This window comes from Caretta caretta, chromosome 8 (genome assembly GCF_965140235.1).
Source record: "Caretta caretta isolate rCarCar2 chromosome 8, rCarCar1.hap1, whole genome shotgun sequence".
NCBI classification, from domain to species: domain Eukaryota; kingdom Metazoa; phylum Chordata; order Testudines; family Cheloniidae; genus Caretta; species Caretta caretta.
The window spans coordinates 42,771,634-42,787,319 of record NC_134213.1 but is presented as its reverse complement, the minus strand read 5'-3'; the positions used below and the strand labels follow the sequence as shown (position 1 = coordinate 42,787,319).

Genomic DNA, 15,686 nt, shown 5'->3' with positions numbered 1-15,686 from the left:
CTTTGATCTAGTCCACTTTGAAATGGGACTCAATCAAATCATGCTAACGAACTGTTCATGCGAATCAGCAGAGTCCACATGAACATTTAGTCCATGGCAGGCTAGTGTGGGGGTAGATTCACACTCCAGCTTGCTGTGAATTAAATGTTCACATAGACAAGCCCTCTGACCAGTAGTTTATACAGGAGCTCTTCCCCTTCTCCGCTGCATTCGGAGTGACTCTTAAGTGTTTGTTCCTAAATTGATCGGCTCCCTTTGGAAGCAGCCATTGCCTGTTAACTCTTTGTTCCTTCCACTCATGCTCTAGACTGCAGCACCTCCTGACACAGGCCTAGCAAGGTGGTGGTGGTCTGGAATCATTCTAGGACAGATAGCTGCTTAGCTGGTTAACGTTCTCCTTGACACCTCTACGCATCCATCCTAGAGAGGCTGCCCCCTCCCACTTTAATTGGGAAGGCCCTATGGGTATGTCTTACATGGAATAGGGCCCTTAAAGGAGCTCATCTCCAAGCCTTTCCTGGACCCCAACTAGCTGGGCAGAGTTAGAGCTGAGTGAAAGCTCCAGGGACTGCCTCCTTGCTTTCTTGGCTGCTGTAACCTACAGATCAGGGCCTTGAGGGAAGGTGGGCCAGACTGCCATGGTCTCAATCCACAATCCGCCTTGTGGTCTGTTATGGAATTTACCCCACCTCATACCTTTGAAGGTATGGGAGGTTCTTGTTGTTTTAGGGTTTGTTTGAGGTCTTGGTTCTCTTTTGACAACAAACCATTCTTTAGGGTCTTGCTATTCTGTGCTGGCCTGCTGTCCTAGCTGGTCACACTGCAGCAAGAGTGCACATGGCAGGATTTCTAGGCATCCCTTGAGCTTCTTGTTCTCCAAAAGTGGGACTCCTTTGGCAACTTGCCTTTAAAGAAGAGAAGCTTACTTTGCTCAGTGAAGAGCTCACACAGGGTTCTCACTCACCTGTCCTTCCACCTCCCCAGAATACACTAAGGCAAAGGGTTGCATTTAAAAAAAACCAGCACTTTTCTTTCACCCTTGATACCATAAATTGTGCAGTTCTCATGCTGTAGTTGTGCACAGCTGGATTTGGAAGGGAGCTCTTACTTCACATGCATTCAGGAACTGACAGCAAGTATTCTTGGGGGAACTGAGGCCATGACATTGAGAATGGAAGGAGCTTGTGCTGATCAAGGGAGTGTGTAGGCCCTCTCCTGCTTGAACATGTTTCTTGACTTTAGCAAAGCTTTTGACACGGTCTCCCACAGTATTCTTGTCAGCAAGTTAAGGAAGTATGGGCTGGATGAATGCACTACAAGGTGGGTAGAAAGCTGGCTAGATTGTCGGGCTCAACGGGTAGTTATCAATGGCTCCATGTCTAGTTGGCAGCCGGTATCAAGTGGAGTGCCCCAAGGGTCAGTCCTGGGGCCGGTTTTGTTCAATATCTTCATAAATGATCTGGAGGATGGTGTGGATTGCACTCTCAGCAAATTTGCGGATGATACTAAACTGGGAGGAGTGGTAGATACGCTGGAGGGGAGGGATAGGATACAGAAGGACCTAGACAAATTGGAGGATTGGGCCAAAAGAAATCTGATGAGGTTCAATAAGGATAAGTGCAGGGTCCTGCACTTAGGACGGGAGAACCCAATGCACAGCTACAGACTAGGGACCGAATGGCTAGGCAGCAGTTCTGCGGAAAAGGACCTAGGGGTGACAGTGGACGAGAAGCTGGATATGAGTCAGCAGTGTGCCCTTGTTGCCAAGAAGGCCAATGGCATTTTGGGATGTATAAGTAGGGGCATAGCGAGCAGATCGAGGGACGTGATCGTTCCCCTCTATTCGACATTGGTGAGGCCTCATCTGGAGTACTGTGTCCAGTTTTGGGCCCCACACTTCAAGAAGGATGTGGATAAATTGGAGAGAGTCCAGCGAAGGGCAACAAAAATGATTAGGGGTCTGGAACACATGAGTTATGAGGAGAGGCTGAGGGAGCTGGGATTGTTTAGCCTGCAGAAGAGAAGAATGAGGGGGGATTTGATAGCTGCTTTCAACTACCTGAAAGGGGGTTCCAAAGAGGATGGCTCTAGACTGTTCTCAATGGTAGCAGATGACAGAACGAGGAGTAATGGTCTCAAGCTGCAGTGGAGGAGGTTTAGATTGGATATTAGGAAAAACTTTTTCACTAAGATGGTGGTGAAACACTGGAATGCGTTACCTAGGGAGGTGGTAGAATCTCCTTCCTTAGAGGTTTTTAAGGTCAGGCTTGACAAAGCCCTGGCTGGGATGATTTAACTGGGAATTGGTCCTGCTTCGAGCAGGGGGTTGGACTAGATGACCTTCTGGGGTCCCTTCCAACCCTTATATTCTATGATTCTATGGTACCCGCGAGTGGGGATTCTGCAGCAATGGAACGTACAGAGAGGTAGAATTACAAGATGAGTAACTGTCCTTTCATGGACGGGGTAGAAGGGCTTTATATCCTGCTATCAAGGCTGAATCCCCACTCTGTCACTCTGAGTGCAGGAAGTGGGGGCCCGCAAGGATTTTAAAAATTAATACTTGTCACTCCAGGCTTGTATTAAACTCAAAATTAGCTGTTGCCCCCAGCTAATCAAACAGCATATGCACAAACCTCTTAGGACACCAAAAATCCAATCCTGTTCTTAAAAAAGGTAAATTTTATTAAAAACAAAAAGAAAGAAAATACATCTGGAACTTAGGCCTTTTGCTAGATCTTAAAAGAAACAATTACAAAAATTAAGTATCCAAAATAGCTTTCTTGGGGGTTCAGCTTAAAGGTTACAAGGAAACAAAAGCATCTGGGGTTAGCACAGAGGAGATCCACAAGCCAAAATAAGAAATAAACCTGACAGTGTTTAACTAAACATTCCCTATCCCAAATTATTTCTTCTAGGTATGGAAGATACTTTTTCATACCTGGTTCAAACCTTACACAGCATTTCTGCTTATAGCATTGCTGCTCTGTGTCCCTGCAGCCCAGAGAACAACAGACAAAGGGAAAGTTTATTTTCCAATTTTAAAAAGTTCTACCTTCCCATTTGCTCTTTTGGTCAGGTGCCCACTCCTTTTCTTTTACCTGTGGGCTTGTTAACCCTTTACAGGTAAAGCAAGCAGAGAACAGACCAAAAGGGATTTTACAGCTAACAGGCTAGCTGGGTGTCCATCAAAGGGAGCTACTCCCCCACCCTTCATATATAGCAGGTGTGATACAAGTAACATCTGGTCCAGCTACCTAGGCCATGGGGGCCCTTGTCAATGTCTGAATCCAAGATGAATAGCAATAATTTCAGACTTGATTCACACTGCTTCTGTGCCTTTAAAATTACTTTCAGCCACTGTCTCTGGACAAACTAACCTTTGGGTCTCAAAGGTTGCACTCAAAGCCTTCCTCTGGAAGGGAGGTTGGTCAATCTGCAGATTGAGGCCAGATGCACATAGCATGGCTACAGGGTGTAATGCATGTATGTGGTGAGGGGAAACAGAACTGTAGCTCCAAAAGTGTAAATACTGATACAGCCTTTCTCCCCTCTCCCTGCTTTCCCATTTAATGCCTTTCCTTCCATGGAACTGGGTGGTGGCAAAGCAGCTCCCCATATTGAAGATCTGGTGATGCTTCCGACTCCTGTGCTAAGGCTGCTTAATGTCTTGAATGACACTTCTCTTCAGAGTGAAGAAGAATATGAAGGTTGGTATCTGTATTACAGACTGCAGTGCAGTAATGTTGTCATACAAATCCACATCCCAGAGTGCTGTCAGGATCAGAGTGGGGTGAGAGTTTAGAGGCATAGGGAAAAGGGAGCTAAGAAACTTGGCTGGGATTTGAAACAGGTACAGGAAGGCTATTCCAGATGGCAAGAGTTGCAGAGAATGCTCTGAGAAGAGACTGGGCCTAGCTGATTAGAGAGGGTGACATGGAGACTGGAGTAAGTTCATGGATGGCTAGAAGGGCAGCTTGAGCACATAATCAATGGGTCAAAGTGGTGCCAGACTCCTGCATGAGCAGAACAGGGCGGAAGGAGGGGGGTTTGCTGAAATGCGTTGTCACGTCATTCAGACATCAGCAAAGATTTAAAATAACCTATTTGTATTGTGAGATATTAGCAATGTTGTGTACAAAGTGCAGACACTCGGAGAAAGCTAGGAGAGCCCCCTCTGGGGGGTAGGGTATGGGATGAGCTCTCCTCACAAAGAGCCTGGCTTGTAGCAGCCAGGTTTCCTCCCTGCTTTAAGTGACATTATAACCCAGTATAGAGCACTCATGGAACTTCTAGCTGTGCGAAACAATCAGTGAGTGCACACACCAGGGAACAGGACTGGGAACACACCAGGGATCCCCATTCCTTTGAGCAAGCAGTGCAGCCACTGGTGTCTAGTCCATGGCACTAGTGCCCCAAGTGTTTCCCCTCTGGGGGACCCAGGCTGTCACCCTTGTCTTAGACAGTGCTTGTTTCTACTGTGATGTAGCAGAGACTTGGTGACTGAAGGACATAGCGCTCTGCTAGACCCTCTAGGTTGTCTGTCTGGAACAGAGACCCCTTTAAATAACAAGGTTTTTCTGCTGATGCTTCTGGGACAAGTAGAATCAGTGGGTGGCCCACTGAGTGCAGGCCATTTCTGGGGGCTGGGAATACTCCAGGTACAAAAGCCCCCTTGCCGTGTATTGGGAACAGAGAGCAATGCCCCCTCCCCAGCCTCCATGCTCCTGGGTCTGACACCAGGTTGCCGCTGCCTCCCAGAAGCAGCTTTGTCTAAATGCTCCTGTACTTCTCCTGTGGCAGTCTTCCAATCGCCTCCCTCTCCTGGTGGGCAGGCATGGGGACAGTCAGCACCAGGGGAGGCAGACAGCAGCATGGCCTTTGCCCCCTCCCAGGTAGCAGGGCAATGGAGCAGAAAAGTCATTGAGACACCCCAGCTGCTAGGGAGAAATAGCAGTTCCCCACCCCCACATTGAGGCTTTCCCTGCAGTGCTTGACTTCTGGTGGGGAAGGTGAAGTTAATGGGGTTCAAGAAGAGCTGGAGGATCATGGGATAAGTACTTTCCTGGGCACCATGATGGGATTGCTGCCTCAATCCCTGAGGGGGCCATTTAAGGATCTGGGGCAAAAATTGGGGATTGGTCCTGCTTTGAGCAGAGGGTTGGACTAGATGACCTCCTGAGGTCCCTTCCAACCATGATATTCTAGGATCTACTATTCATGCAAGAGTGTAGGGTGCCTCAGGACCACCATGTGCCCAAGTGGGTAGCAGGAGGGAGCTGGAGCTGGACTTCATGCTCCCCGTAGCACCCCAGAGATCCTGTGCTCCCTAGGGCCTCCCTCCCAACACAGTGCAGAGTTCATGGAGAGCACGCTAGCTGAGCAGACTCCCTGGCTCCCCAGCTGGCCTCCCTGTTTGCCACCTGCTTCCCCAGGTTCTCTCCCAGGACTCTTGTTTTTGGTCCCAGACTGGCCTCTTTAAAATCTGTAGGAGCTACTGTGGGCCACATTGAGCACTTGGCTGCTCCTGCGCCTAGTGAGATCTGCAGAAGATCCTATAGATCGGGGGAAGTGGAGTAGGTATGAAGATATGAAGGGTGGGGAGAGCTGGATGGCTGCTCTCTGAAATTCCCTCCTGTAGGCCCAGTGCGTCCTTCCAGTATGTGTTCTTAAGGACCAATGGCAGACGTTCTGTAGGCTAACCCTGATATTGCCCCTTCCTCGAAACTTGCAGCAGAAGTTCTGCCAGTTTCAAACCAGGGGCCAGCAGAGAATTTTTTCACCAAACTGGAGGGTATTTGGGCAAGTCATTTTTATTGAGGTGGCATTTCAGTCCATCATGAGAACTCTCCAGTGCTGGCTTAGTGCTTGGGCAAGTCAGTTCACTATCTGTCCAGCCCCTGGCACGCCTTCTCTCTCCCTGCCAGGATTCTCTCAGTCTTGGCCCGCCAAGCCAGCTCCATCCAGGTTCCAGCTCACTCAAACGTTGGGACAGTCTCTGGTGTACGCAGACAAAACAGGAGAATTAAGTGTACTGTCAGAAGTGACTGACCCAGACTCAGCCAGGGCTGCCCACATTCCGCATGGTTGGATTGCCCTAGTGTGCCAAGCACAGGCTAGAGTGAGACCACGCACACCCCCACCCCGCCCATACACATGGCTTTCTCTTCCCTCAGATGTGCTGGAAGACATACGAGAGGAGTGTCAGAAATACGGCCCGGTGGTATCCATGCTTGTTCCAAAGGAGAATCCTGGCAAAGGCCAAGTAAGTGTGGAGGGGAAAGGGCTTGATATTTACGCTACCAGCCTCACTGTCTATCATTAATGTTGGATGAGGGCAGTGCTGTGCAACTAGAAGTACCTGGTTCTGTTGTGCAGCAGCATGAATTTGGCAAGGTGGGTCAGTGTTTCCTAGCCTAGGAGATGCCAGACTAGTTTTAGGGGAGGGTTTGGGGTACAGGGTGGAGGATGAGGAAAGTGGGGTGAGAAAGGGGTGTGTTAAGATGTTCAGCACCAGGTAACTATCTCCCAACTCGCTAAATATCTAGTCCAGAGAAATGAGGAATGGTAGGTAGAATCTTAACTGTCCCTCCCTACAGACTCAGGAACTGTGTGACCCCCTCCCCTGCTGTTCTAGTCCCATGGGGTCTGCTGAGGGCACTCTGGAGCTACAGGCGAGGAAAGCAGTTCGTTAGGGATAATTCCTCACTAAGCAGGAGAGGAATAAAGCCAAACTTAATCAATGGGTGATGGATGAAATCCCTGGGGTCTGTGACACAGCGGCAGTGACGGTCTTGTCTCTGTCTTTCCAGGTCTTTGTTGAATATGCAAATGCTGGTGATTCCAAAGCTGCCCAGAAATTGCTCACTGGAAGGACATTTGATGGCAAGTTTGTTGTGGCTACGTTTTACCCCCTGAGTGCCTATAAGAGAGGGTATCTGTACCAAACATTGCTCTAGCAGCAGCAGCCGCCATCAGGAGGGTCGGCAGCGTCTCTTCCTCATTTCAGTGTGTTCTGCAGTTGAATGTACAAAGAGCTTCCTAGCCCTGCTTTTGAGTAGTTTTGAAAGGAGATCTGCACAGGACAGAACAGGGCTTGTGCCCTCTAGTGCTGCTTTATGCTGTACAAAGGTAGCCCATGTGACTTCAAAATGATCTGTGTTCTGCTTGTTTGGTTACATTAGAGACGTGGCTCTTGGCTGCCCTGGACGGCTCTCGAGTGACTGGAGTAAGTAGTGGCATGGCCATCACAGGAGACTCCCTATCTAAGCAATTGAGGTTAAGTCTGGTTCAGACGGTTAAAAATCTTGCTTCAGTGTCTTGACACGAACGACTGACGAATGTTTTGGGGAGGGATCTCTCCGTTAAATATTCATCATCGTGGAGTGAGAGCCCCCCCATACGCATGCTCTGAGACACCCAGGAGGCCCTCCAGCAAGAGCAGGGAAGACTACACTTTTTTTCCCCCTGTTATCTAAGGTAAAAAGACAAGCAGAAGCCCCTGTATCTCTGGAGGCTTCAGGTCTTTCCACCCCATAAAGTAGTGACCATCTGGTCTCTGGGGTTACCCTGTCACTGACAAATGGCCCAGGGAGACCCATAAAATTTCCTCTGCTCTAGTGTCAGCTGTTGTCTTGTTGGGAAACTGATTGTCGGTGTCAGTGAAGACAAACTGCTGTCTGAGATCAGGGCACCTGCAGCAACGTGAGTTCACTTGTATGGACAGGCTGGGTGAATGTGGAATCCATTAAGCATCTTTGGGGAAAGGACCAGTGTTAGTCCTGACCCCTGTAACACCATGTAATCTAGAGGTTACGCATTGCCTGTAGTATGGAGTCATCTATCACAGCTGCCGTCCATTGCTCTTAGTATCAGTGCCAAAGAGTGCATAATGTGGAGGCATTCCCCAGCCAGCAGGATTCTTTAAGGGTGTGCTAGAGTGCACAGCATTCCTTTCAAGAACTCAGCAGGATGTCTAGTCTGAAGACTTTAAAGGGGGAGCAAATTTGTACCTGTTGTCGTTTCCTTGTTTGGCTTCTGTTGTAGCATGTGTGTTGTTTTTTTGCTGTAGCCAGTGTTGATCTGTTGGAATTGTGGTAGTAAGCAGGAAGCACTGACACTTTTGGCTCTCCATAGGGTACACAAAGGGCCTGAGACAATCCAAGATCCTTTAGAACAAGGATCCTTGAAATAATCCTACTTGACTGCTAAGGGCCTCCTCCAGGGTGATGCATTCTAGTGCCAGAGGGACTGTGGGGTTAGCAAGCACACTAGTTGAATGCTGTTAGGAAAGAAACAGATTGAATGTGGACCGCGTCACTGCTTCTCTCTCTGAACAGGAAAGCTAGTAGTTTAAACTGCAGTGCTACTGTCCTGTCTGCTGCTGTCTGCCAGGCTGAGCCACAGGGGGAGGACAACAAGAGCTGTCTGCACTGATGATATCATCCTGTTAATTAACACAACATTCCAACACTCTGTATGTGAAGATGGCCCTGTTCAAATCATTGTCAGCTGGCCTGACTTCACACTCATGTTCACACTCTGCTTAGACCCAGACCATCCTGTTTAAATGTGACCCTCCCCAAGGCTGACTAGCTCTGGCTGGGCGAGCTGTGCTGTGATGGGAGGGCTCTGAGGAAGGATGGGGGTATGGACTGGAGAGCACATAGAGGGGTGGCATGGGCTTGGGAAAGGGCATGCATGGGGGAACGGGGTGATGGGAGCACAGAAAGGGGCCGTGAGGAGGAGACAACAGGGCATGCACAGGTGTGGCAGGAACCCAGGATGGGGGTACCCAGGAGTGCAAAGGGACCATGGGGTGCCTGGCTAGCACAGAGCAGGGGTGGGGAAGATGCAATGTTTTGTCCATGGTACCTTTAGGTGCTCCGTCATCTAGATACCAACCTTGAGATGCATAAAGTGTCCCCATGCTAAACCTCTCCTTGCCCACCCCCAGCCCTGATGGGCACCCAGGCATAGCCACAGCACACCTTGCGGTGGCCTGAAGCAGCTGGCTCTGGAGGGAGCACTGCTTCACCAGCCCCATGGAAACGGGCCTTGTTTGGGAAACCCAACACATCCTTCCTGGGAGAGTGTCAATGGGATCCAGCCACACGCCAGCCCCGATGTCGCAGGGACAGGAGCTTTCCTTGGGGAGCAGGTCACTGGTGTCTCCTCAGTCTGCCTGACGAAGGGGGCAATTCGGCCCCACAGTCCAGCGAACCTTCCCCCCCACCCCTTGGGATTTGCTCCCTCTCAGCCAGTCTCCATGTCAGAGAGGCCCCCAAGACTCCCTCAGGTCTGTCCATCTCTCTGGCTGTCAGACCATGCCCCGCCCCTTAGGGGCCTTTTCGCCAGCCATTGGCTGACCCGAGGGCAGTCCACTTGTGTACCCCATGTGGGCTGTGTGGGAGACCTTGACAAGCACCACCACTCCCCCCAGCTCTCTAGCAGAAAGCTCCCAGAGGTTGTGCCCCATCATGGGTCTCTCCCTTGCTGGGAAGGAGGCAGTCTCTGTCCCCCAGCTTTGCCCAGCATTCCTTGATTTCCAAGTCCCCATTCTGACTGAAATTTGGAACAGGCTGTGCTGGGTCTGTCTCTTCTTCTTCTCCCCCCCCACCCCCCCAATACCCCATTCAGGGCTGACCATACCCTGTCAGAGTTACAGGGTTCAGCCACTCCCCCAGTGCCAGACATGCCTTCGCTCACTCACTGTCTCGCCCACCTGAACTCTGTGCCCCCTACAGGATGCAGAAACAGAAGCAAAAGTCAAAATAACAATTTATTAGGAGACTGCAATCCCATTTCCTGTCCCAGGGGCCCATCTCCTATGACCTAGAGACTCACCTTGACCTTGGAGTATCTTACAGATTCGGAGGCCCAGCTAAGCCTGTGTGGGATGTAATGAGTAGGTGAAGGATTGTACAGCGGGGTGGGCGACAGCGGCTGCTTCCCAAAACTGGCCATTTCCAGGCCACACAATGCTGGGGCTTGGGTGCTTTGCTAACTGGATCCCAGCCTTCACTCCTTTACAAGGCCCAGTTTTGTTAGGCGCCTGTTCTAAGTAGTAGAGCCAAGCCGTTACTAACCCCTAGAGGGTAGATGGGGCTTCATGGTGGAGCATAGAGGACATTCTTGTTCATCTTGGCTACCAAAGATGCTGGCTGGGTCTTTGTTTAATAGCTTTAATATATTTGAACCAAATAAACCCGCAAAATGCAAACCACTTTTACAAGCTTTTGTCTTTTGGATGCCCTGGGAAAGCAGGGCCTGAGCCAGTAAGGATCCTAGGAATTTGTTTCTGGATGTTAGTCCTGGTCACACCCCAGTGTGAGCCTTTACATTCTGCTCCCTAACCTCCCTCTGCGACTTCAGCTACATACAAACATTGCTAAAGCAGAACCAACACTGTGTTGGAGGGAAGCCTTCCCAAGCACCCACCGAGTAAGCCCTTGGTCGTCTTTACACATGGCTTTCCTGTTTGCCTTTGAGCCTTGCTGTGGAGCCGTCGGGTTAAAACCAGGTCTCTCGGAAGAGCATGTTGATGGGTGCACCTATGACTGTGGTGGCACTTGAGCATGATTAAAGGCAGCAGGAGTCTGTCTCCTGTACTGATGGATCATAGCAGAGCCAGGCCCCCATTATAAGCAAATGCATTAGCTCTCCTGTTCATTGTCTGATCCCTGGCAACTCTCACTTTCTCTGGTTTCCAAACAGGCTGTGCACACAGGCTACGTCTACACTACAGACCTTACAGCAGCACTGCTGTACTGCTGCAGCTGCACTGTAAGGCCTCCTGTGTACCTGCTCTATGCCCGCAGGAGAGAGCTCTCCCGTCAACATAATTAAACCAGCCCCAATGAGTGGCAGTAGGTAAGTCGGCAGGAGCGCGTCCACACCGGCGCTTCCGACAGTGTAACTTATGTCGGTCAAGGTGCTGTTTTTTCACACCCCGATGGACAGAAGTGCTAGTGTAGACATAGGCAAAGAATGCTGCTGCCAAAGCACTTTTCAGCTGAGCTTTTTGCTCAGAGCTGGGGTCCGTGTAGACACAGCTCTCTTGGCAGCCAGATTCCTACCAGTGTCTCTGGCCTGCTCTCACCCTGGTTATATGCCATGCAGAACCCCAGCTTGCTGGGCACAGTCTGTATCTCCTTGGAGCTGAACATGGCTCTAGGGATGGAAGAGAACATTTAGCACCATTACAGCCTTGTAAAACATCAGGGAAACTTACCACACTGCCCTTATCACAAATACCATCAGCCCCCTCCTGGTCTTCTATCTCTTCATCGTTCACTCACTGCTACTAACTCCCCACTCGCTCAGACACACTCCACCACACTCCCCTCCCCTTTGCCCCAGGTTCCCCTTTGCCCCTTCCCCCCCCTCCCCCCCAAGACAAAGCAGTTCTCTCCCTGGCCCCACCAAATCACCCGCCTCTGTGTCTTCAGAGCTCAGCGGCCACCATAGCCTACTGGGACTCAAGGTTTCCCTGCTGGCAGGAGTCTCCTGTCTCCTCATCCCTGCTCTGCTTCCTCTGGCATGGTGGATTCAGTGTCATGTACCTACAGTAACTCTCCTTGCCTGGGCCTAGGGAGGGGGCGCCAGCTAGGAGGAGTCTGGGGTGGGTAGTAAGGGCTTGCCATGACTCCTCCATTGAATAGTGCTGAGACAAGAGATGGAGCTCCCCCTAAAGGCCCTGTTTCATAACAGCAGCTGCTGCACTATTCACACTTCATTCTCATTTAAGGTTTTCCCTCCAACCAGCAGGACTAGAAAAATACTCTAAAATGAAAACGTAGTTTCTGCTGCATCGGCCATGCTCAGACTGGGCAAGTGGGATTCAGCCAGGCGGGACTATCATGTGCTACGTGCGTACATCAATCAATGTTACAATGCTGTGTGGCCACTTCAAGGAGAGCTGATTGCTGAGTCAGGTACTTCAGGCTCTCCAAAGAAGAAACCAGGACTTGATTCTGGAGATCTTGGATGCTCTTCGTTGATCGCCAGTGCCTCAAGTCTCTGCCCTGTGAGCTGTCATGTTCTCATCCCAGCCCTTTGCAGCCTTTTGTTCTGCTCTGGCGTGTGTAGTTCTGTGCCTGAAAGTATCGTGTGCAGACATCACAGCTTCAGTCCTAACCTCTGGGAATTCTGGGACCACATAGAGCAGGTGTACTGGGAAATTGTTGATCCTTTATCTGTGCCATGTTTGTTAGATCCTGCTGGCCATCAGACATTCAGTGGCGGCTCAGACTCTGAAGTTCCCATATTATATACCATGTTCGTGCTCTAGAGGGCTTTGTAGTGCCCATAACCTTCAGCTAAGACTGTTCTCCACCAAGAACCTCTAGCAATTTCACTGATTGCTCTCAGGGTGGTGAATGTGGAGTAGAAGATATTTATTCACGAATAGCCATACGTAAAATGCATTCCACTAATGTAGTTTAACATGGGCATGATGGGCCTAGGTATAGGTATAAAGCTGGCTAATAGCCATGGCACACAGTCTTTAGGGACTTATGGTCAATTAGACGTGACCTTTGGGATAGTGCAATACTGCGTCAGCAAAGAGAAAAGAATGGTGCATCAGCTCATGCGCTGCCAATGTGCTGAGGAAAGATGTCCGCCATAGATGCAATGCTATGCTTGTAGCACAATACTGTTGGAATATGTAGGAGACTTCCAGGGGTTCAGTGAAATGGGGAGAAAATCAGGACAGCAGATAGAGTTCACTTTCCATGGTTGTGCTGAGACAGTCAACAAAGGAGTGTTTGGGGCAGAGGGATACGTGCACGGAGAGGGAGTGGAGTGAAATGCTGTCACCAGTTTGTACAAGGGAGACTGGGTCGGCAGAGGGAAGCTCTCAGCCGGGGCAACAGTCTCCTGGCCAGTCAGGACAATGGGCATCACCCAGCTCCTGCTGCAGTTTGTACAAGAGTTGTCTGGACTAGAGCAGAACAATGGCCGAACCTCCCCACCCCTCCCAATCTCTGCAGCACGTGATGCTTCAGGCAGGATTTTCACATGTCACTGGTGGGGTTTGTATTGCTGGGGTAGTGGGGAAAGGATACCAGGTGACCTTTGAATGAAGCTCTGATTTATTCTTTGAGGTCCTTTGAATGGAGTCTGACCTGCGTGAGGGGCAGGGAGACTTCACCAGCAATGAAGTGCACTTTGGATGGATTTCTGACAGTGTTTGCACTAAAATGGGCCTGGCGCTGGCATGCAGCGCACTTCTGTAATACTATCACTGGGTTGGTGTTTGCTTTGCCTGCTAGAGACTGGAACAAGTGGAGACCATTGCTCTTATTACGCTAAACTAGCTAACTAACAAAATACCTGTGCTTTCTTAACCACTCTGTCCTCTAGGCTACCTTGTCCATAATGCGGGACTTAGTGTACGAGCAATGTGACTGGTAACTGTGAAGCAGCAAGGCACAAGCTGTGGGCAGTAAACAGTGTCTTGGAAAAAATCTGCCTAAGTGTAACTGTAAGTAGAGGTGTGTCTACTTTAACAGCTCATTGCTTGTGGGGTTCAGTGCAGCTGTGTTAGGGGAGAGGCAGAAACTGGTGTTCCCTAACCTGTCCTCATATTGATGAGGGACAAGGATGGGGAGGTAATATTTTATGGGACCAACTTCTGCTGCTGAGACACAAGCTTCGGAGCTACTCAGAGCATATCTGAAAAGCCCTGTGCAGCTCTAAACCTGTCTCTCACCAAGTGGAGATGGTCTAATAAAAGAGATTCCCTCCCCCACCTCCTCTCTCTCAGATCCTGGGACCAACAAGGCCACAAGCCTGCAAACAACAGAAATATTGGTTCCATGTCTTTTTTCTTTTTTTTTTTTAAACTGCTGGGCCAGTGGAAATCCCTCCCCAGAATATTTTGGGGCCCTGTCTAGTTAGTATTGAAGTATGACTCTAGCCTTGAAATGATGAACGTGCTCCTAGCTTAGGCTATGCCTACACTTAAACCACGTCAGCACCGCTGCAGCTCTAGAGCAGTTTAAGAGCAGACCCTTACTACAGTGATGGGGGCGGCTCTCCCATCGAGGTGAGTACTCCACCTCCCTGGGAGGTGATAGAAGAACTAGTGAGCTGAATACTTTTCCTCTTTGTGCAGCAACAGAATTGACTCTGCTCTTGTCACTAGCACCTCTGCCAATCCATTGGAGGTTGTAGCATTGCTCGTGTAGAACTGAGACCCTGGTTTGGCCTACAGAGCCATTGTCACGGTGCTGAAGCAGGAGAGGGAAGGAGCCCATCTTGGCTCTGAACCCAGGCACGATTTATAGGGTTACCTGTTGGAACACTTTCCTTGTAAACTGTTTCCATAGGGAAATCAAGGCAATGGTGTGGGACCAGCAGTATCACTGAGTCCTGGTTAAGAAGAGAACTTGAGGGAATGTGCAGTGTGCTCTTGTCTGTGTAGATTTCCTTGGGATCATACAACAGGAGTGTTTGAAACCATCTGCTCCCTCCAAGTGTGCGTTGACATTAAAATGTTTGGTTGTAACTGTTTCTTGGCCTCGTCCAAATCTGGCAACCTAATCAGGCAAAAAATGTCAAACCTGAGCTGAAGGCAAGCCTCTTCTGTACGTGATATGAGAGCACGGCCCTGGTTTTGCTCTGATTTTCTCACGTTGCTTCCGCCCATGCATGGTGTTCAAAAATATTTGAGAGCCAGGGGTGCTCCCCTCTCTGGGGTCACATGGCATTCTGTGAGCTTGTGCCATCTCCAGTGACCAGCAGGCTCCTGGAATGGAATTCTGCTACCTGTGCTCAGGCAGTCCAACTGCTGATACAGCAACTGGAGAGAGATGATGAACCAAAGCCAATGGGAGGGAACCTGCTTGTGCTGTACAATCCTCAACTACACCGCAATGTGCCACAGCTCATGCTGGAAAGATCCATTAGGTCCAGCTTGGTTTCTGGCTGATGTTCCTAAAGAAGGGGAACCTGCCTTAGCTCTCCATTATGTGGTACTGACTAATGACCCCCTGATTACTCCTGTGCCAGACTGTGACCTAGAGGCTACTCCACTGACACCCCAAGGTAGCTGTATAGCAGCACTCAGAGATGCAAACACTCTGCAGCCTGTTTGTCAGGAGATGCAAAGGCTGTGATTCTGGTTGAAGAGCAGTGTAGCTGTTCACTGCCGGTTACTCCTCAAACCAAACACAAGCCCGAGCTGGTTTAATTTTGCTCCGCACTAGCCTCCATCCACTCTTCATGGGAGCACTACATCTACTGTGATAGTCTCTTAGCCTGTTCCTTATCTTTCCTTTTTGCTGTAATCTGGTCTGTAAACACATGCCTTTGTTCAGATTAGATCTAAGCTGTTGTACCCCGTTATGCACTTTTGCTGAGCTGATGTGTGCTTGATAAAGGTGTTTTAAAAAAATAAAGCTTCACTACAAAGAAGTTAATTCATTCAGTCTTTCTGAAACCAAGCATTGTTGAAATACCATGTTATGGGCTCTCTGATTGGCTAGCTTCGGAGGTTCCCTGCCTAGTGTGCTGGCTTTTTGCAAATCCCCTTCTTAGGCTCCTCTCTCCCCCCCCCCATTCCTTGTACAGGGCGTGTAGATGCCAAACTCAGGCTGTGAGGATCCCAGTGTGTTCCTGTGACTTTTGTAGGCACCTATATAGTTAGTCATTGCAAAGCAGTCACAACACCTCAGTCC

The 15,686-nt window shown here is 49.7% G+C and overlaps 1 protein-coding gene across 1 annotated transcript in view; it reads left to right on the top strand.

Annotated features, from left to right (window-relative positions):
- The window catches only part of UHMK1 (U2AF homology motif kinase 1), a 35,069-nt gene extending 19,646 nt beyond the window's left edge, over positions 1 to 15,423 (top strand). The window contains exons 6-8 of the mRNA XM_048860536.2: positions 3,612 to 3,710; positions 6,177 to 6,265; positions 6,813 to 15,423. Coding sequence (XP_048716493.1) covers positions 3,612 to 3,710; positions 6,177 to 6,265; positions 6,813 to 6,959 — 335 coding nt within the window. The 3' untranslated portion in view covers positions 6,960 to 15,423. The remainder of the gene's footprint in view (positions 1 to 3,611; positions 3,711 to 6,176; positions 6,266 to 6,812) is intronic.
- The last annotated feature ends 263 nt before the right edge of the window (positions 15,424 to 15,686 follow it).